The following is a 20,269-nucleotide window of genomic DNA, read 5'->3' as shown; positions in this document are numbered from 1 at the left end:
GAGAAAAGACTGAGGGGCTGCCCTCCATCCCTTCTCCCCCCGCCTGAAAAGCTGGCTTCCCAGCAAAGCGGGATGAGGGACAGAAGGGGTTCGTAAAGGCTCCCTTCCGCCCCCTCATCCTGCTTCGCTGGGAAGCCAGTAGAACATAAGGTGCTGTGCAGCTTGCGCTCTGCTGAATTCAGGCTGCACAGCACCTTATGTTGGAAAAAGTGTGTCTTACAGAGCGAAAAATACCGTAAGCTGGAACCTCTGTTGTCAAACGCTTGGGAAGCTGAACAATTTGGTTCTGCTTTCAAACCATTTTTTGGAAGTCGGACTTCCATTTTTCCAAATGGATTTTGCTGACTGGCAATTGCGCCTCAGTTGATGCCAATTTTTGGTTCCCGGACGGTTTTCCAGAACAGACTACGTTTGACAACCGAGGTTCCCCCGCATAGCCTTACCCTGCAAACGTCTCTCTCGCGGCCGTCTTCGTGCGATGTGCAATTTCTTAGCTGGCAGGGACCACACAAACACCCGCAGCAACTTTTCCCCACTTCCGTCTGCCGCAGTTACTTGCGCCGCCCTTTGCTGTTTCAACACATTCCACAGGACTTCTTTGCGCTGGAAATTTCACTCAAAGGCTTTTTAATTGCTTCATAATTCACATCGTTTGGTGTGCAGCACATCTCGTGGCAACGGAGGCATAATTGGAGGGTGGCCCGCTCTCTGCTGAGTCCATCTCTTTCACCCGGGGCCGGAGCTCAGACACGGCGGCGTGAGGAGGAACAAAGGCAGCGAGAGCCCAGGCGCTCAAGCTCCTCCCTGGGAATCGCGCTGTGGGAAAACAATGTCAAAGATCTCCTTGTAGTGCTCAACGAAATGCACTTCCAGTCCTTCCGTGATGAAGTCCGCAAGGTCGCAGAAGTCCTTCTTGTTCTCCAGAGGGAGGATCATGCAGGAGACCCCGGCTCGCTTGGCCTAGGAGGGCGATGAGAAAGGCACCGTTAATGGGAATTGAGCAAAAATACATTTACACCACTTGGTTGGAGGAAAGGGCAATGACCCAAAACCTCAGAGCGGTTTGCAAAAGAATAAAGTCAAGGAAAGTTAACTACAGTGGTGCCTTGGTTTAAGAACAGCTTAGTTTATGAACAACTTGGATTAAGAACGCCGCAAACCCAAAAGTAGGTGTTTTGGTTTGTGAAATTTGCCTTGGAAGCAGAACATGTTCCGCTTCCAATTGAGTTCCCCGCTGCTATGGGAAAGCATGCCTTGGTTAAAAAAAGCTTTTCTTTTAATAACGGACTTCTGGAACAGATTAAGTTCCTAAACCAAGGTACCACTGTATTTTAAACATGCTGAAAAGAAATCAAAAATGACAACAAGCTAAAAACCAGCTTAAAACACAGGTTTTCATCTGCAAAATGGGGCAGGGCAGGAACCAACTTATCAGTTATTGAATTTACTGGTCCTAATGGTCAGGGGTCCCTTCACCGCCCTCTACCTGGGAGTCTCAGGGTGGTTCACAGAATAAAATCAAGCTATAAAACCACAAAATACCTAAAACAAAAACAACCCAACAGCCACCCCCCAAAAAACGCCTTTTAAAAGGGCATCAGAGGTCTTGTTGGCTCCTGTCCCAGGACAGCTCATTTGGTATGGAGCTTGAGCCTCTTAATCTCGGGGCTGCAGGTTCAAGCCCCGTGCTGGGCAAAAGGATTCCTGCCTTGCAGGGGGTTGGGCTGGATGAACCTGGGGGTCCCTTCCCGACACTACCATTCTTTGGGATAAGAAACCGTAGCCTAATAGACAAATGCTACAGGAACGCAGAATGGAGAACAGTTGGCAGAGTCGATGAGCAGGATCAATCCCCAATCCCTGCTTACCGCAATGGTCTTCTCCTTGATCCCCCCGACGGGAAGGATCTTGCCGGTCAGAGACACCTCCCCGGTCATGGCCACGTTCTGCCTCGCGGGCTGCCCCATCGCCAGGGACAGCAAGGCCGTCACGATGGTGCACCCGGCGCTGGGCCCGTCCTTCGGGGTGGCTCCCTGCGCACAGAGAGGGAGGGAGAGGCAGGGCTTAGACTGCGCAGATCAGAGACCAGGAAAGGATGGGGGAATCTTGCCGCTTTCAAACTAAGAGTGGTGCCTGCTCTGGTTATCTCCCCCTTGGACTACTGCCATGCGCTCTCCGTGGGGCTACCTCTGAAGGTGACCAGGAAACTACAAATAATCCAGAATGTGGCAGCCAGACTGGGGACTGGGAGTGGAGACCACATAACACCGGTCTTGAAAGACCTACATTGCCTCCCAGGACGTTTCCGAGCACAATTCAAAGTGTTGCTGCTGACTTTGAAAGCCTTAAACGGCCCTGAATCCCTGAAGGAGCGTCTCCACCCCGGACACCAGGGTCCATCTCTGGGTTCCCCCCCAAGAAGTGAGGTTACAGGGAAGCAGGCAGAGGGCCTTCTTGGTGGTGGCACCCTCCTCCCATCAGATGTAAAGGAAATAAACAACTATCCGACTTTTAGAAGACATCTGAAGGCAGATTCTCTGTTTAGGGAAGTTTTTAATGACTGATGTTTTAATGTAGTTTTAATCTGGCTGGGGAAACCCAGGCAGATGGGCAGGGTATAAGTAATAAATAATTATTATTAAGCTTGGAGGAAACCCATTACGGCTCTATTGTTTCCTGACACAAAAGCTTGAGAGGGCAAAAAACAACAACCTCGGTGCCACCAGCACAAAGTGCTCCATGAGGACTAGAAAGCTTAATGACTATTTGTTTGTGGTGGGAGGAAGAGGAAGAAGGAACCCTGCAGAGTGCCCCGGCCTGCCTCGTTCTTACCTCCGGGACGTGCAGGTGGAGGTGAGACGCCACCAGGAAGTCGTTGCTGGGCTCCCTCTCCATCAGGAAGGCCCGGGCGAAGGTGTAGGCGATCTTGGCGCTCTCCTTCATGACGTCGCCCAGCTGCCCGGTGACCTCCAGGGAGCCCTCCTTGCTCTCTGGGTCCTTGGGGCGGCGGAGGGAGGTCTCGACAAACAAGGTGGAGCCGCCTGGGGGGGGGGAAAGGGGCGAGACATAGAGTGGGACCAAAAACCCAGAAGTAAGAGCTGGGGACCCAGCCAGAGGGGCCAGTCACACCTTGAAACCTCCAGCGCCCCCGATATAACGCCACCTCTTTTATGAATACGGCGGGACCTTGGTTCTCAAACACTGAAAATCCGGAAGTAAGAGTTCCGTTTTCCGGCTGTCGGCTATTATTTCTGGGGCGCCTGCACCAATCAGAAGCCGCGCCTCGGTCTCCAAACACTTTGGAAGTCAGACAGATTTTCGGAAAGGATTAAGTCTGGCCAGGGGTCAGCAAACTTTTTCAGCAGGGGGCCAGTCCACTGTCCCTCAGACCTTGTGAGGGGCCGGACTATATTTTGGAAAAAAAGTATGAACGAATTCCTATGCCCCACAAATCACCCAGAGATGCGTTTTAAATAAAAGGACACATTCTAATCATGTAAAAACATGCTGATTCCTTCCGCAGGCCGGATTGAGAAGGCGATTGGGCCAGATCCGGCCCCCAGGCCTTAGTTTGTCTACCCATGAGTTTGGCACTTTGGTTTTTGCTCTTTATTTTGCGTTGTTGTTTTTGAGGCACTTCCAAGTTAATTTGTTTTTGTGACTGTGTGGAACCCAGTTTAGCTACTGATGGATTGATTGTGTGACTGCGGAAATGGATAAAAGCCCCCCATCCAAACAATGACTATCATCAGTGCAGCTAAGAAAAAACTTTAATTTTCATTTTATCATTTACAATACTGTCTTATTTATTTTATAGTACAGTACATTGATTCTTGCTTTCGTTTTATGGCTCAGTGGTCTCATTAGATAGCAAAATCCACGTTCAATTGCTGTCTTAGGGCTTCTCAAAAGTCTAGAGCGGATTAATCCGTTCTGCATTCCTTTCTATGGGAAAGCGCACCTTGGTTTTGGAACAGACTTCCTGGTTTTCAGCGTTTGAGAACCAAGGTACCACTTTATTGGGAATTGTATTTTAATTTTGACATTGATACAATGAGGCTAGAATTGGATTATTGTAATTGAAAACTAATAAAAAAATTATCCAAAGAGAGGCGTTTCGGAGTCTCACCCATGGCGGTCCAGGCCAGCCCCATCACCACCCCAGGGGGGGTCACGTCATACATCCGGTCCACCGTGAAGATGGGCTTCCCGACAAAATCCTGGAGATTTTCTGGCGTCACCTCCACCTTCTCCGCCTCCCCGCTGACAATCTTGTACGCCGATTTCCGCAGCACCTGAGCGAGCAAATGGGAGGGGGGTTGGAGCCCTTGTTTTGGGAGGTGGGGGGTGACACAAGGCCTCAGCTCTCCCCCCTTCTCCACCAACCAAAGGGGGGGTCCCCTCTCACCTTCTCCACCTGCTTCTGCAGGTTCCTCACCCCGCTCTCCCGGCAGTACTGCTTAATGAGGACGGTCAGGACGTCCGGCGTGATGCTGGTCTTGGCCTCATCCAGACCGCACAGGACCCGGGCCTGGGGGACCAGGTACCTCTGGGGGAGGGAAAGAGAGATGGGGTCAGGCCCCCCCACAAATGACGCAAAACCCTATACAGTGGTACCTCAGGTTACATACGCTTCAGCTTACCCAGAAATAGTACTTTGGGTTAAGAACTTTGTTTCAGGATGAGAACAGAAATCGTGCTCCGGTCCCATTAGCTAAAGTGGTGCTTCAGGTTAAGAACAGTTTCAGGTTAAGAACAGACCTCCAGAACAAATTAAGTACTTAACCCGAGGTACCACTGTACTTTATTTTGCAGTGTATATGTATGTATTATAATATATCATATCATTTTTCTTAATTTTACAGTGTAAAATTTTACAGAACTGTTCCTCCTCTTGAAGATTTGGTGTGCCTCCTGAAGATTTTGTTAAAGCTTTCTACCAAACTGGTGCTTCGTGTGCCTAAATGGCACGACTAGACATTTGCTAATCATCACATGGCTCCCACGTCCTCAGACCTAGAAAGAGTTCCCCAGCCCTGGTCCCCAAGCACCTTTTGCAAGCAAACAATATGCTCTACCGCTAACCTACGATCCATCTCTGGAGGTGTCACAGAGCCTGCTGGTCAGTCATCACACAGTTCAAACTTGGAGATAACTCTTTATTAGCAAAAGCACGATCTCCACAAGCCTAAGGAGCAGGCCCCTGTGTAGAGGATGCCCCCTATTTTGTGGGACTTGAAATTTAGAAAATTTGGGGGGTGATTGCCCACAGTTTTGGAGCTTTTTTTGGGGGGGAGGCAGAAAATTGCTCACCCAACTGCCCAACACTGCCTAAGCCAATGGTCACTTACCGCTGCCAATCTCCCGCTCACAGAATCCCCTGTCCCCACTCTGCATTGCCCATGTATAAGACAGATACAAATTTTTGACATTGATTTATCAGAAAAATAACTTGGCTTATACACGGAAAAGTGTGGTAGATGTCATAAAGGAACGCCCGATGATATAAAGAGCGCCTGGGGGATCTGGTCCGCATTGAAACCTCATTTTCCCTCCATCCCAGAGTGAGTTGTGCTGAATGCCCAGCCTCTGGGGCCGTTCCCACCCCCCTGAGTTGAGATCCTTGCATTGTAGGGGTGGACTAAATGGGCTCTGGGAGTCCCTTCCAATTCTACCATTCTCTATAGAAGCCCAATTCTTAGGAGCAGCTCACCTCCCGCCCCCCTCTTTTGTGGGTCTCGCAAAAAGCTAAACCCAGAAGCGGACTTAAGCCTGGCGCCCGCTAAAAAGCCCATTTCACTCCCTAAACCCATCGCATATGAAACAGCCTTTCCGCCAGAGCCGGGCTCATTCGTTTTAATAAAAAAACACCTATCTTCTGTCTGTTGCTCTTTAAAAAAAGGGCATTTCGCTCCTTGTTCTCCCTAAACTCATCGCAGACAAAACCGCCTTTCCGGAAGAGCCGGGCTCATTCATTTTAAGCAAATTCAAGACGAGGCCCTGCGAGACCAGGGTTCGAATACCCCTGCTGCTTGGCTGGGGCTTTCAGGGTTTGAGGGGCGCAGACTGAGCCCGGGGGGGGGGGGCCCTAGGGGGCTGCCAGGCCCAAGGCTCACCTCCGCGATGGCCAGCTTCTCCTGCGCCACGTAGCCCGAGATGTTGATCATCTCCATCCTGTCCCGCAGGGGCTCCGGGATCGTCTCCGTCACGTTGGCCGTGCAAATGAAGAGCACCTGGGGGGGGGGCACACGAGGCGGAGAGCGCGGTTGGGCCTGGGCACCTGGGCAGACCCACAAAGCCAGACCAGAGCCACTCTGGCCTTGCGGGCACAGAGAATGGCGCTCAGTCCTGGCCGCTTTGCGATTCATGTGCAAGAAAAGGGGCAGAGATAGGAGTTGTGTAAAAAGGAAGGGTGCTGAGCCCACCAAAAAAACCACCTTTTCTGCTAGGGATTACAGGGACAGAAATTCCCCCCAAAAATATATAGTTAAGTTGCTTCAACTGTGACAGCCAAAATAAGAAAATCAAATGACAATTTTTGAAGAAATTATTCAGATTATTTGAAGAAATACTACAACATGGAGCATCTGTAAGCAGGACTGGAACAGGAAATTTTAGAGACGGCAGTGTTACGATTTTGACGTAAGAAGAGGGAAGATGAGCTGCGACAAATGTGGGGAGGGTTAAGAAAAATGTCACAGGGAAAGAGGTGGGAAACTGGTAATTTACAGGATTTTTTAAAAAAAATTATGTAGTGGAATTTCTGGAAATTGGGTAACTGGGAATTTCTGGAAATTGGGTAAAACGTTTTAAAAAGACGAAAAGCAGTATATAGAAAAATGTCCCTCCCAACTCCCCTCACCACAGATGTTTTCCAGCCTCCTGATGGCGAATCCGTAACCCCCAAGGAGTTTCTCAATCCCGGGCTCCCTCCCCGCTAACCACTGGTTCTGCTGGGGGGCCCAGCCAAACACCCCCCCCCCCGCCAAAGGTCCAGGGAGGCCAGCAGCGAGAGAGAAGGTACCTTGGAGAGGTCGACTGGGACGTCCAGGTAGTGGTCCAGGAAGTTGGCGTTCTGCTCGGGGTCCAGCAGCTCGAGGAGGGCGGAGGAAGGGTCCCCTTGGTAGCCCCTGCCAATCTTGTCCACCTGCGGCACAGGAGCCGCGTCAGCGCCAGGGAGGAGCGGGGCCCCCAAGGGCGCTGACGCAAAAGCGGGGCCTTTTCTGTGGCGGCTCCGCGTCTGTGGAACGCTCTCCCCAGGGAGGCTCGCCTGGCGCCTTCATTACACCAGGCAAAACTCTTCCTCTTCAACCAGGCCTAGAGCTGACTAACATCCTAGATATACCCTTTAAAATGCGTTGGTGGGGAGGGGGGGGTATAGTTTTTTTGGGGGGGGGTTGCTGTTCTTGTTTCCATTACGTAACTTGGGTTACGCTATGTTGTGAGCTGCCCTCAGATCAATCAATCAATCAATTAGTAAGAGCCCGGAGGAGAGAATAATGATAATTTCTTATCTATACCCCACACATCTGGCTGGGTTTCCCCAGCCACTCTGGGCAGCTCCCAACAGAATATTAAAAACATGATAAAACATCAGACATTAAAAAGCTTTCCTAAACAGGGCTGCCTTAAGTCAGACAGTTGTTTATTTCCTTGACATCTGACAGGAGGGCGTTCCACGGGGCGGGCGCCACCACCGAGAAGGCCCTCTGCCTGGTTCCCTGTAGCCTCACGTCTCGCAGGGAGGGAACCACCAGAAGGCCCTGGAGAGATGGACCCCGGTGTCCGGGCTGAACAATGGGGGCGGCATACAAATAATAATACAGTGGTGCCCTGCAAGACGAATGCCTCGCAAGACGGAAAACCCGCTAGACGAAAGGGTTTTCCGTTTTCAGAGGCGCTTCGCAGGACGAATTTCCCTATGGGCTTGCTTCGCAAGACAAAAATGTCTTGCGAGTCTTGAGATTTTTTTTCGCTCCCCACCCCCTTTTTCTAAGCCGCTAAACCGCTAATAGCCTTTTAGCAGCTAATCCGCTAATCCCTTAAGCCTTTAATAGCCGCTAATAGCCTTTTAGCAGCTAATCCGCTAATCCCTTAAACCTTTAATAGCCGCTAATAGCCGCTAAACCGCTAATAGGGTTGCTTTGCAAGACGAAAAAACCGCTAGACAAAGAGACTCGCGGAACCGATTAATTTCGTCTTGCGAGGCACCACTGTAATAATAATAATAATTTATTATATATACCCTGCCCATCTGGCTGGGTTTCCCCAGACACTCTGGGCGGCTTCCAACAAACAATCAAAACTACATGAAAAAAACCATTCATTAAAAACCTCCTGACAAATCAATCAGTCAATGAGCAAGACCCCGTTACCTCGTCGATCAGAATGAGGGGGTTCTCCGTCTTGGTCTTCTTCAGACACTGGATGATCTTTCCTGGCATGGCCCCCACGTACGTCCGCCTGGATGAGAAGCACAGGACCGCAGAGTTGGAAGCAGGGAGCCCCAGGGCATCATCCAGTCCACCCCCCAACTAAAGCGACGGCCCCCCCGCCCACCTGTGGCCCTTGATCTCAGCCACGTCCGTCATCCCTCCGACGCTGAAGCGGAAATACTGGCGGTTCAAGGCCCGGGCGATGGAGCGGGCGATGCTGGTCTTGCCCACGCCGGGGGGCCCAAAGAAGCAGAGGATCTTGCCCTGAGTGGAGCCTCGCAGCTGGCTGACCGCAATGAACTCCTGGGCAGCGGAGGGGGGGGGACAGAGACGGGGCAGAAAGACAGCGCAGAATACAAGTTCATTTCCAGTTGTCGTCGTTATATACTTCTTATTAGTTTTCAATGATTAATATGCTTTAATGAAAATAAAAACATATAAATATGTATGTATGTGTGTGTATATATAATTGTAACTGCACCAGGGTAAAATAAGATGTGGAAAAGGGGGGTAAATAGTACCCATATATAATACTATTAAAAAAACCCAGAACGTATTACGAGATTGCTATTGTAGTTGCCCTATATTTAACCTAAAACAAGTGCTTTTAAAAACGAATTCCAAATATCATTAGAAGTTCGCCTATGTTCTGCTTGTTCTGTGAACCGCCCTGAGACCTCTGGGTATAGGGTGGCATATAAGTTCTAATAATAATAATAATACGCTAATACCCCATTTGTTCACGAGTTGCGAGTTTGTACATGCCTTCTGTCTGTTGCTCTTAAAAAAGAAGAAAGGGAGCAAACCCTGGTTCATACCTAACTGTGGTTTAGAGGGCGGTATATAAATTCAATAAATAATAATAATAATAATACCCCTATCTTCTGTCCGTTGCTCTTAAAAAAAAGAAGAGAGACAGCCAGCCATGGTTCATACCTAACCATGGTTCAGTGCTTAGGGAAAACGCGACCTACTTTTCCACGTCGCCCCCCCCCCAGAGGCGCAGTGTGTCCCCTTACCAGAACCCTCTTCTTGACGTCCTCCATGCCGTAGTGGTCCTCTTCCAGGACGGCCTGGGCCCTGGCCAGCTCCAGGTTCTCCTCGCTGCCCTTCCCCCAGGGGACGGAGGTCAGCCAGTCCAGGTAGTTCCGCGTGACGCTGAACTCGGACGAGTGGTTGTCCAGCAGCCCCAGCTTGTTCAGCTCCTCGTCGATGACCTCCATGACGTGCGGGGGGACCACGAGGTCCTTCAGCCGCTCCCGGAACTTCTCCTCGATGGCGTCCTTGTCCTCCTTCTCCAAGCCCAGCTCCTTCTTGATGATCTTCAGCTGCTCGTGCAAGAGGTACTTGCGGTGCGTCTGCTTGATCTTCTCCTCCACCTGGCGGAGGGGAGACAGGGGAGACGGCGGAGGGGCGTGGGTGGGAGAAGGCCGCCCTGTCCTGAATGGGGCAGCTGGGCCCCCAAAGGACCAGGTGTGCAGCCTGGGAGTCATTTTGGACCCACAGCTGTCCATGGAGGCGCAGGTCAGTTCTGTGTCCAGGGCGGCTCCATCTGGTACGCAGGATGAGACCCTCCCTGCCCGCGGACTGTCTGGCCAGAGTGGTGCATGCTCTGGTTCTCTCCCGCTTGGACTACTGCAATGTGCTCTATGTGGGGCTACCTTGGAAGGTGACCCAGAAACTGCAATTAATCCAGAATGCGGCAGCTAGACTGGGGACTGGGAGTGGAGACTACATAACACCAGTCCTGAGAGATCTGCAGTATGTTTCCAAGCACAATTCAAAGGGTTGGTGCTGACTTTGAAAGCCCTAAACGGCCCCTTAGACATGAAGGAGCGTCTCCACCCCGGACACCGGGGTCCCTCTCCCGAGGGCCTTCTGGCGATTCCCTCCCTGCGAGAAGCGAGGTTACAGGGAACCAGGCAGAGGGCCTTCTCGGTGGTGGCACCTGCCTTGTGGAACACCCTCCCACAGGATGCCAAGGAAATAAGCAACTATCTGACTTTTAGAAGGCATCTGAAGACAGCTCCATTTAGTGACGTCTTTAATTACTGATCTTTTGTTGGAAGCCGCCCAGAGTGGCTGGGGAAACCAAGCCAGATAGGCAGGGTAGAAATAATAATAATAATAATTATCATTATCATTATTGCCTCGTTCTGCCCCAAAATACCTCCAAGGAGACCTTCTGCTCACCTCCCGCCCAAGACGTTGCTGGAGCTTGCTGAGTTCATACTCTTTCTTCAGCAGAGAGAGGGCTTTGTAGAGGCGCTTGGGAATCTAGGAGGAAAGGAAAGAAATTCCCCTGTGTGTCTCTTCGTGGGGCCAGAGAGCCTTGGGGTTCAGGGGAGGGCGAGTCACGTCCAAGAATTCCTGATTCGTATTTTTCTAGCCCGCCTTTCACCCAGGCGCTCAACATTTTAAACACATCATTATAAAATGAAATCATTACTAGTTAAAAAAAACAATAGTTTGAATGAATCACAAGCACATCTGGATCCTCATTATAGCAGTTCTCTGCTTTATATGAAATTAATTACCGTATTTTTCGCTCCATAGGACGCACTTTTCCCCCTCCAAAAATGAAGGGGAAATGTGTGTGCGTCCTATGGAGCGAATGCAGACTTTCGCTGAAGCCTGGAGAGTGAGAGGGGTTGGTGCGCACCGACCCCTCTCGCTCTCCAGACTTCAGGAGAGCCCCAGCGCCAGCCCCACAAGGTCGGGGGACAGCGGGAAGGCGGAACGCCGCCATCCCGCTGTCTCCCGATGTGGTTTGGAGGCTGACGGCGGGGAGACGCGTGCTTCTCCCCGCTGCCAGCCCCGTAAGCTCTGGGGACAGCGGGGAGGCACAGCGCGTCTTCCCGCTGTCCCCGGACCTGGTCTGAAGGCAGGCGGCGGGGAGAAGAGCGCTTCTCCCCGCTGCTGGGCCCACAAGCGCCTGGGGGGGAAATAATTTTTTTTTCTTTATTTCCCCCCCAAAAAACTTGGTGCGTCCTATGGAGCGAAAAATACGGTATCTTTGCAAAACGATAGTGCTGCACATCTGGAGCCAGGAATTAAAACAGCAGCCCAAGTCTCCAGCATCGCCTGCACCTAAGTTTCCAAAGATCTGCCTTGAAATATTTCCCGCCTGGAAAAATATTAGGGGGGGGGGGGAGTACCAAAGCAGTTTTTAGCAACCCCCCCCCCAAAAAAAAATCCCCCAATGCGGCTGCCACCGAGGAAAGGTGCGACAATAAGTAACCAAACAAACAACTAAACCCCTGTGTTGCAAACAATTATCAGTAATTTCCAAGGCAACACGATATCCAAGTACAACAATGCAATATCAATATAAATTCTTTGTATAATCTATAATATAAATATAAATAAAACCAAAAGTACATACCCCATCTATATGGTGAATAGAATTATAAAACAACAACATCTACGGAGCAGCGGTCATAAAGTTCTGCAGCCTCTGCTACTGACTGCCTGTTGCTAGAAACCTAAAAAGCCGACCCCAGGTGGGGCTCATCAGCAGGAGATTGAGCTTAAAGACACAGCACAGTTTAACAGCCAGAATGGAAAGAATCAAATAAAACAATTGAGATCCAATTCAGAATTCAGTCCTCCCGGATGAATGGTTTTGAACATAAAGATAAACCGAGATTCTTGCTGTCGTAAGCATCTTTCATAATCTTGTCTAATACTTATGGCTTTCTGATTCACCCACAATACCGTGAATAATAAATCCGTGTCAGAATGGTTATGAGAAACAAAATGTTTCCACAAGAGGCGCCTCCAAATTGCCTCCGTTCACGCATTCGTAATGCCAGTTTTGAGGCACCCCTTTTGGTTTTATTTCATATTTCATACTGAATTGTCATTATAGCACATGCAGGTCATTGTTTCAATAATTCATTTGCAGTTTATGAAGCACGTCTGTTCCGTCTGCTGTGGGTATATCCGGAATCACTGCTCACTACGTCTCTTTGCAGACCACTTCGGCCGCGCTGGACGTCATAAAACAAAGCTTTACGGCTTGTTTTCACCAGATAAGAATCTGACCCATTCCTTCTTTCAGAGACTTCCACAGTCTACAAAGACTTTCAGAGACTGATAAGACTTACTTTCAGAGATTTCTGAGATTCTGCTTATTTGGTTTTTCATATTGTTCAATGCTCTGTATAGATTATATAAAGACTTTACATTGATACTGCATTGTTGTACTTGGTCATCGTGTTGCCTTGGAAATTACCAAGGAAAGGTGCTCAGCAGAGGCCCTCAGTACCCGGCAGATTCATCTAGAGCAGGAACGTCTAGCTCTCTATAGAGACTGCGATTGACTCCCAGGATAATAAAACTGGCAGCGATCCACCCATTGTCATTGCCTAGGGGCTTTTTGAGGGGAGGACTGACCAGAACTGTTAAGGTTCTGTTGGGAGGAGTGGCAAGAGTTGTTCAGCTTTTTGGGGGGTGGGAAAATCACTCACCCAACAGCCCACCGCTGCAGAGAACACGGACTTTCACAGCGGCGATGGGACCTTGTCCCTCCCCACTTACGTTTGTCTCTTCCAGGATGTCCTGCAGCTCGTGGGACTCGGCCCCCGTCAGCGCGGCCCCCATGTCGCTCAGGTAGATGGGGTTGTCGACGACCCTCTGTCCCGCCTGCATCATCTGAAGCACGGCCTCCCTGCGAGGACGGACAAAAGCGCACGTCAGAAGAGCAGGGCTGCCTCTTTCCCGCAGGAGTCCTTCGTTCCCAGAAAAAAGACCGGTGGGAAGTTTCTTTCTGCGCATGGGCAGCTTCTGGGCTCAACTGAGATGTTTCGTATGAGGGAAACCTTCGTCGTACGTGGTGGAATTGCAAAATGATAAAGGAATTCCGGGAAATGACATATAATGAATTGGGGAAAAATGTTCAAAATAACTTTACAGTGGTACCATGGTTCTCAAACTTAATCTGTTCCAGAAGTCTGTTCCAAAACCAAGGAGCGCTTTCCCATAGAAAGGAATGCAAAATGGATTAATCCGTTCCAGACTTTTAAAAACAAGTCATAAGACAGCAATTTAACATGGATTTTACTATCTAACAAGACCATTGATCCATAAAACGAAAGCAAGAATCAATGTACTGTACTATAAAATAAATAAGGCGGCTTTGTAGATGATAAAAATTAAAATTATTTTTCTGACATAGACTGACGATGGTCATTGTTTGGATGGGGGACTTTTATCCATTACCGCAGTCACACAATCAATCAATTAGTAGCTGAACTGGGTTCCACACAGTCACAAAAACAAGTCAGAAAAATGAAGTCACAACCACGGTCACAAGTCCGTCCCATGAAATGAAGAACAAGTCACAGTAAGAAAAAACAAACAAAGGAAAAAGCCGCACAAACAAAAGCACAAAAAAATAGCAAAAAGCAAAGCTCCAAATATCACTTTGGTTTTGGAACAGACTTCTGGAATGGATTAAGTTTGCATATTGCCCTGGTAAGGCTGATGAGGTAATTGGAAGTACCGGACCCAAGGATAGTTTTGCCAGCAAAACGCCCAATAGGTTGTGAACTTCATATACGAAACCAACACTCATTTGTTCCGTTCCTAAATCCCTCACCCACCCTCTGCCCCAGGGCGTGCGGCAATGGTAAAAAAACCACACAGTTCTGAAAGAAGTAAGATGGTTCCAGCCAGAAAAATGCAAAATAAATTTATATCCTTTCGAATCTGAATGTTTACAGACTGTTCAACATATAAACACATTTGAAAATGGTTCCAAGGGAGAATCAGACTGGGAGAAGCTTGCTATTCAGTTTGCGGCCGGCTTTCCAAGGCAGCTCCTCAATGGGGGGTCGCGTGAAGGGCCTTATGGCCACTTCCTGGGGAGGGGGGCATGTGCCAGGGGGGCAAAGAGGGCGTCGCGAAAGGCTTCTCCGAACCCACCTGTACAGCGGGTTCAGCGCAATGATGTCCCGGATGGTCTTGACGATTTCGGCCGTCAGGGCCTGTGAAGGAAGACAGCGAGAGGGGCGGTTGGAGGGTGGGAAGAGAGAGGGACGCGCCCCCCCCCCAGTCACGAACCTCCGTTTGCACTCACCAGGCAGCCCCCGCCCAGGAAGGGCAGCGTGACCTTTGCCGCCTTGCCAACTCCTGGTGGGCGCCTCTCACTCACCTTGACCTCTTCCGTGACCTGGAACTCCTCGTGCGCCACGTTCTCCACTTCCACCATGAGCACCTCCCCTGGGGAGCCTTCCAGGGGCTCCAGCACCACGTCCCCCACGGCCTCGGCCGCCTCGCCCGCCTCCCTCTTCGACCGCTTCTGCTTCCGGCGGGTCTTTGGCTTGCTCTCCTCGGCCGCCTCTTCGGGCTCCACCTCCAGCTGCTTGTTGATCCGGATCCTGCAGGACCAGAGGGGGGAGATGGGGAAAGGGATCCACATTCTCTCTCTCATTACTGCCTCCAAGCGGCATAGGGGTGCAGGATTGGGGCCAATTACTGCCTGTCTCCGCCTAACCCGCCTCACAGGGTTCTTAGGAGGAGAGAATGGGATGCCCGAAAAGTTTTACACAGGCAAACTAATGCCAGTGTCCTGGAAGAAGCAAATATCTCCAGTGTCAAAGCAATGATTCTTCAGTATCAACTTTGTTGGACTGGCTGTTTTGTGCGGATGCCTGATTATTGTCTTCCAAAGCAATTACTCTATTCCAAACTTAAGAATGGAAAGAGTAATGCTGGTGGTCAACAAAAGAGGTTCAAAGACTCTCTCAAGGCAAATATAAAAAAATGTAGTATAAACATCGACAGCTGGGAACCAGTTGCCTGCGAGGGCTCCAGTTAGAGAACAGCCTTCCCCACAGGTGTCATGGGCTTTGAAGACACTCGAACTCAGGACTCAAGGGAGATACATGCTAAGAGGAAGGCACTCTTGGCAAACCCTCACAGTGATCAACTCCCGCCCCAAAACCAATGTCCCCACTGTGGAAGGACGTGGGGATCCAGAATTGGCCTCCACAGTCACTTACGGACTCACTGTTTAAACTGTGTTTATGGAAGACAATCTTACTCGGCTACGAGGGAAAGAAGAAGGAGGAGGAGGAGAAGGAGAAAAAGAGGAGGAGGAGGAGAAAGGGCCGAATGGAGCAAAGCTATCACTCCCCAATCGCAGGCACTCGTCATCCAGTCTGCATCTTTCTCATTTTCCGCTTCCTTCCACGACCCTCCCCTTCACCGGTGGGGAGGCCAGTGAGGAAGGAGAAGGGGGGGGCTGCGTGGGGGGGGGGGCTTTACCTCCGGTGCCCCATGACGATCATCCTCAGCCGGTCACCAAGGTCCTGCATCTCGTGAATCTGCACAAAGGTTCCCATCTGGTAGATCTCGTCCAGGTTCTCCACCACGTCCGACTCATTGCTGGAGATCCAAGCAGGGGTTCAGAATGGCAGGCAGAGAGGGATTTATTTTATTGGGGGGGGGGACAGTGGGTCCCCAGGGTTTCTGGCTCAGGGGTCTTTCCCAGCCCTACTTGGAGAACCCCCTGCAGGACAGACCCCAAGACCTTCTGCATGCAAAGGAAGTCATCCGCTCCCGGGCTGCAGACCCCACCCCCTTAACTGAAGAAAGGCAGGACATTAAATGGGGAGGGAGAGATTTAAAACTGCACTTGGCCTTTGGAGTACAATATATGGGTGGCGTTTCTCGCGTGGGACCCCAGGAAAGACTGGGGTGAAAGCTCTGGGCTCACCTGTCGTCCTTTTTGAGGAAGACGCCAGCGTACGGTTGGGCAAGGCTGACTTTCCTCCGCAGCAACTCAACCAGTTTCTTGTTTTTCACCTAAAAGGTTCAATTATTATTATTATTGAAATTATTAATGAATTACTAACCCCTCACCCTAAGGTTCTGGAGTGGTTACCTCAATTAAAATGCAACACTAAGAACAGTTTAAAACACCTTGCAGTCACAGGAGGAAGGTGGGTCCTAAAATACACATCTCAAGTGTCAAAAGCCACGGCAAGGACGCGTGTCAGTCAATTAAGGCAAGCCTGGGAGAGAGAGTCTGGCAAAGAGGGGCACATTGACCTCCAAGTTGCAGCTTTTCTTGGAACAAAGCCCATTTGCTAGGGAGTCAGCCCCAATGAATGAATGAATGAAATGTTTATTGCTAAAAGCTATAAGCTGCCGCAATGGGTCACAATGTGGTTAAACTTTTTTTTTAAAAAAACCCACCTTAGACTGAGTTTCAGCACACGTGAAAAACTTAAAACAAATCCTTATTTCCTGATAATCGCCTTTGGACTATAATGTAACTTAAACATAAAACTATCTTTAGAAAGATTTTTCCTCCCAAAGCATTTTATTTTAAAAATCCGATTTAAATTTTAAAAGTCCGATTTAAAAAATAAATAAATATGATTTATTTAGTTATTTTTTTAAAAAAAATCATTGATTTTTATCCACGCTGACTAGAATTTAGGTTTGCTCCTTGTATTTAGAGTAGAAATCAGATGAACGATGGCCGCAGGAAGGTTGTTCAAGGCCCCTGATGAACATTCAGCCCTCTCTCTCTGTTCTGCCCTTCCATACCAGCATTTCTAAAATGTGAGATGCCACATCTATCACAGTCCAAGGAAACAAGAGATGCCGAACTGCGGCTTCTGCCACAACAAGAGCAGCCCCCCCCTCTCCCCTCAGTCTGTCTACCAAACAAATCCTTGAAAGGTGGCCTTGGCAAGCACTGGGCCTCTCAAGGGGAAAAGGAATGCAAAGGGCAGCGTGTCTAATTTGAGTTCTGGACAACACCAAGGCCAAAAGCGCCGTCCCTGCCAGCAAATTGTGGCATCACACAATAGCAGAATTGGGAAGGATCCAAAAGGCCATTCAGCTGGAACCGCCGCGAAAGAACGGCTGAGAGTTCGAAGCAAAGGAGCTGCGCTTCTATTTTCTTGAAACAAGCGGCAAAGGAGGAGATGATGAAACCCAGTGAAATCTCAGCAGACGGCCAGTTTATGAGTCACATCCTAAAATTCCAGGGATTGTGTGTGTGTGTGTGGCCTCTCCTCCCCTCTCCTCACCAGAGCAGGAAGATAACAACAATAATACAACAATTACAATAATAACTATAATAATAAAATAATATTGTTTGCTTGCACCCCCCCCCCATTATAAGAATTCTAAGGTCTCAAATGTAGAATAAAATGTTCATAAATGTACCAGGCAAACACCTAAGTATATAAACCACGTGTCCAGGAGAGCAATCCGGAACCTATTTGGACTCTCCCAAATTGGCCCCAAATCTTTCTCTGCAAGGAGGAAGGAAATGGGAACAATAATAATTGTCTTTCCATTTGGACTGTAGGGGCTCACACCTCCCTTTCAAAATACAGCCTGGCAAGTATCTGTTCAGCTGAGGAAACTACCAAGATGCGCAAGAGATTCAGGAACTAAGTACTTACCATCTCCAAGGAATGGCCAGGCTACCCAGAAAATTCAACCAAGGCATAATTACCATTTTTACAAAAGTCTGGGGTTACAGGCAAGAGCTTGCAGCAGGTGCTTCTAATCTCAGCTCGTTACACACAGAGAAGAGACCAGATCAAATATTTATTTCACTCATTATATTGCACATCCATATCTGACTTTTGTCTTCTGGGTTTCTGCGAGGGACAGAAAAACAGGAATTCTAATGAGTGAAATAAGTATTTGATCCCCTCTCAACCAGCCAGGTGTCAGGCTACCTGGTATCTTCACTGCAGGTAAGGAGCTGAGATCAGAAGCACCTTCTGTAAGGGAGAGATCTTACCTGTCATCCCAGCTCCTTACAGTACCAAAAGACACCTGTCGAATCAGAGTGTTTTTACATGAGTAGAATCCGTTCATTATTATTATTATTAAAAATATAATCCGCCCCCCCACAAGCTCTAAGGGACAGTGGAGCAGAATGTGTCCTATTATTTGTGGGGCAGAGGAATTATTATTATTATTCAAAATATAATCCGCCCCCCCCTATAGAGTAGAATGTGTCCTTTTATTTCAAATGCATCTCTGGGTTATTTGTGGGGCTTGTCTGTTTTTACATGAGTAATAATAATAACAATACATTTTTATTTTTGGGGCATAGGAATCCGTTCATTGCCCCCCCCCGCCCAAATCTAGCCCGCCCGCCCCCCAGCTCCGAGACACCGGCCCCCCGCCTTAAAAGCTTCCTTCCCCCTGGTCTGGGGGGATTGGGGGCGCGTCGGGGTCCTACCTCGATGATCTTGATGAATCGGGGGAAGACGGGGTTCCGGGCGACGGCGATGAGCGGCACATGCGGGACCCTCTCGGGGACCATGAGGGGCGCCAGCGCCGTCACCGGCCCGCCGCCCGACTCCGCGCCGCCGCCGTCCCCGGGGAGGCCGCCGCCGCCTCCTCCTCCCTCGCCGCCTTCGCCGCCTTCCAGGCCGCCGTCCGAGGAGGAAGGAGAGCCGTCCGAGGGGCCTCGCAGGAAGAAGAGCAGCCGCTGGGGAGGCGGCCGGGGAGCCACCGGCGGGGGAAGCCAGGCCCGCCCGGAGCCCGCCGTCGCCGCCGCCGCCGCCCAGGGTCGGGCAGCCGCCGTCGCCCGCCTCGGGTAGAGGCGCCCCCGGCACCGCCAGAGCAGCCGCAGCGGAGACGCCGCCGACATGGACGCCGCCATCTTGGACAGCGCCGCGCGCGGAGTGATGACGGAGAGGCAGAGGGGGAGCGGAAGTGGCGGGGCAGAGCGGCCCCTGCGGAACTTCCGGGGGTGGAGAGAGAGGAGGGAGGGAGGCCAGGCGCCGCGGCCGCTGATTGGCCAGTTGCCTTGGCTTGGGCTTTGAATGGGGGAACGGATTTCGAAAAGGAGACTTGGCTCATTTCAGGCAGGGGGTCGATTGGGGGGGGGTGGATGACATTACATGATTGCCTGGTTGGATGTGTGCTATAGATATTAATTATTATATTATATTATATTATAATCATTTTATTTCATTTTACAGTGAATATATATGTGTGTCCAGTCGTGATGTATGGAAGCGAGAGCTGGACCATCAAGAAGGCTGATGGCCGAAGAATGGATGCTTTTGAATTCTGGTGCTGGAGGAGACTCTTGAGAGTCCCATGGACTGCAAGAAGATCAAACCTCTCCATTCTGAAGGAAATCAGATCCTAAAGCTGAGACTCCAGTACTCTGGTCCCCTCATGAGAAGAGAAGACTCCTTGGAAAAGACCCTGATGTTGGGAAAGATGGGGGGCGCAAGGAGAAGGGGACAACAGAGGATGAGATGGTTAGACAGTGTTCTTGAAGCTGCCAGCATGAGTTTGACCAAACTGCGGGAGGCAGTGGAAGACAGGAGTGCCTGGCGTGCTCTGGTCCAGGGGGTCACGAAGAGGCGGACACGACTGAACGACTAAACAACAACAACAACATATATGTGTGTGTTGTGTTAATCATTTTATTTTACAGTGTATATATGTCTTCGTTTTATTTTACTGTATTTTATTTTACAGTGCATATGCATTATATCATTTTACTTTACTTTATTTTTCAGTGTATATGTATTATATTATATCATATAATATCATTTTACATAGTTTTACAGTGTACAGTGGTACCTCGGGTTACAGACGCTTCAGGTTACAGACTCCACTAACCCAGAAATAGTACCTCGGGTTAAGAACTTTGCTTCAGGATGAGAACAGAAATCGTACAGCGGCGGTGGGAGGCCCCATTAGCTAAAGTGGTGCTTCAGGTTAAGAACAGTTTCAGGTTAAGAACGGACCTCCAGAACAAATTAAGTACTTTATTTTGCAGTGTATATGTATGTACTATAGTATATCATATCATTTTGCTTAATTTT

General features: G+C 49.7%; 1 protein-coding gene across 1 annotated transcript; it reads right to left on the bottom strand.

Annotated features, from left to right (window-relative positions):
- Positions 1-594: 594 nt before the first annotated feature.
- On the bottom strand, positions 595-18,821 carry LONP1 (lon peptidase 1, mitochondrial). Its single transcript, XM_083421468.1, has 17 exons — positions 18,661-18,821; positions 16,159-16,247; positions 15,708-15,827; positions 14,593-14,818; positions 14,364-14,425; positions 12,978-13,107; positions 10,629-10,712; positions 9,455-9,814; positions 8,560-8,738; positions 8,376-8,463; positions 7,025-7,147; positions 6,117-6,233; positions 4,409-4,549; positions 4,130-4,295; positions 2,833-3,041; positions 1,869-2,033; positions 595-960 (listed from the first exon to the last, which is right to left on the bottom strand). Exons 1-17 carry the CDS (start codon positions 18,742-18,744, stop codon positions 793-795), a joined length of 2,511 nt encoding a protein of 836 aa, XP_083277594.1. The 5' UTR covers positions 18,745-18,821; the 3' UTR covers positions 595-792.
- Between the last annotated feature and the right edge of the window lie 1,448 nt (positions 18,822-20,269).

This window comes from Podarcis tiliguerta, assembly GCF_965153285.1.
Source record: "Podarcis tiliguerta genome assembly, chromosome: 18".
Lineage (NCBI taxonomy): Eukaryota > Metazoa > Chordata > Lepidosauria > Squamata > Lacertidae > Podarcis > Podarcis tiliguerta.
This window is presented reverse-complemented; position numbering and strand designations above follow the sequence as displayed.

What these genes read in the sequence shown, in the direction of transcription:
- LONP1 (XM_083421468.1), bottom strand. Translation starts at nt 18,744, where the DNA reads ATGGTCCCCGAGAGGGTCCCGCATGTGCCGCTCATCGCCGTCGCCCGG. An exon ending in ACGTCAAGAAGAGGGTTCTG is followed by an intron (nt 8,739 to 9,454) that starts GTAAGGGGACAC and finishes TCCGCTGCCCAG; the next exon opens with GAGTTCATTGCGGTCAGCCA. An exon ending in TCCACCTGCACGTCCCGGAG is followed by an intron (nt 2,034 to 2,832) that starts GTAAGAACGAGG and finishes CTCTGTGCGCAG; the next exon opens with GGAGCCACCCCGAAGGACGG.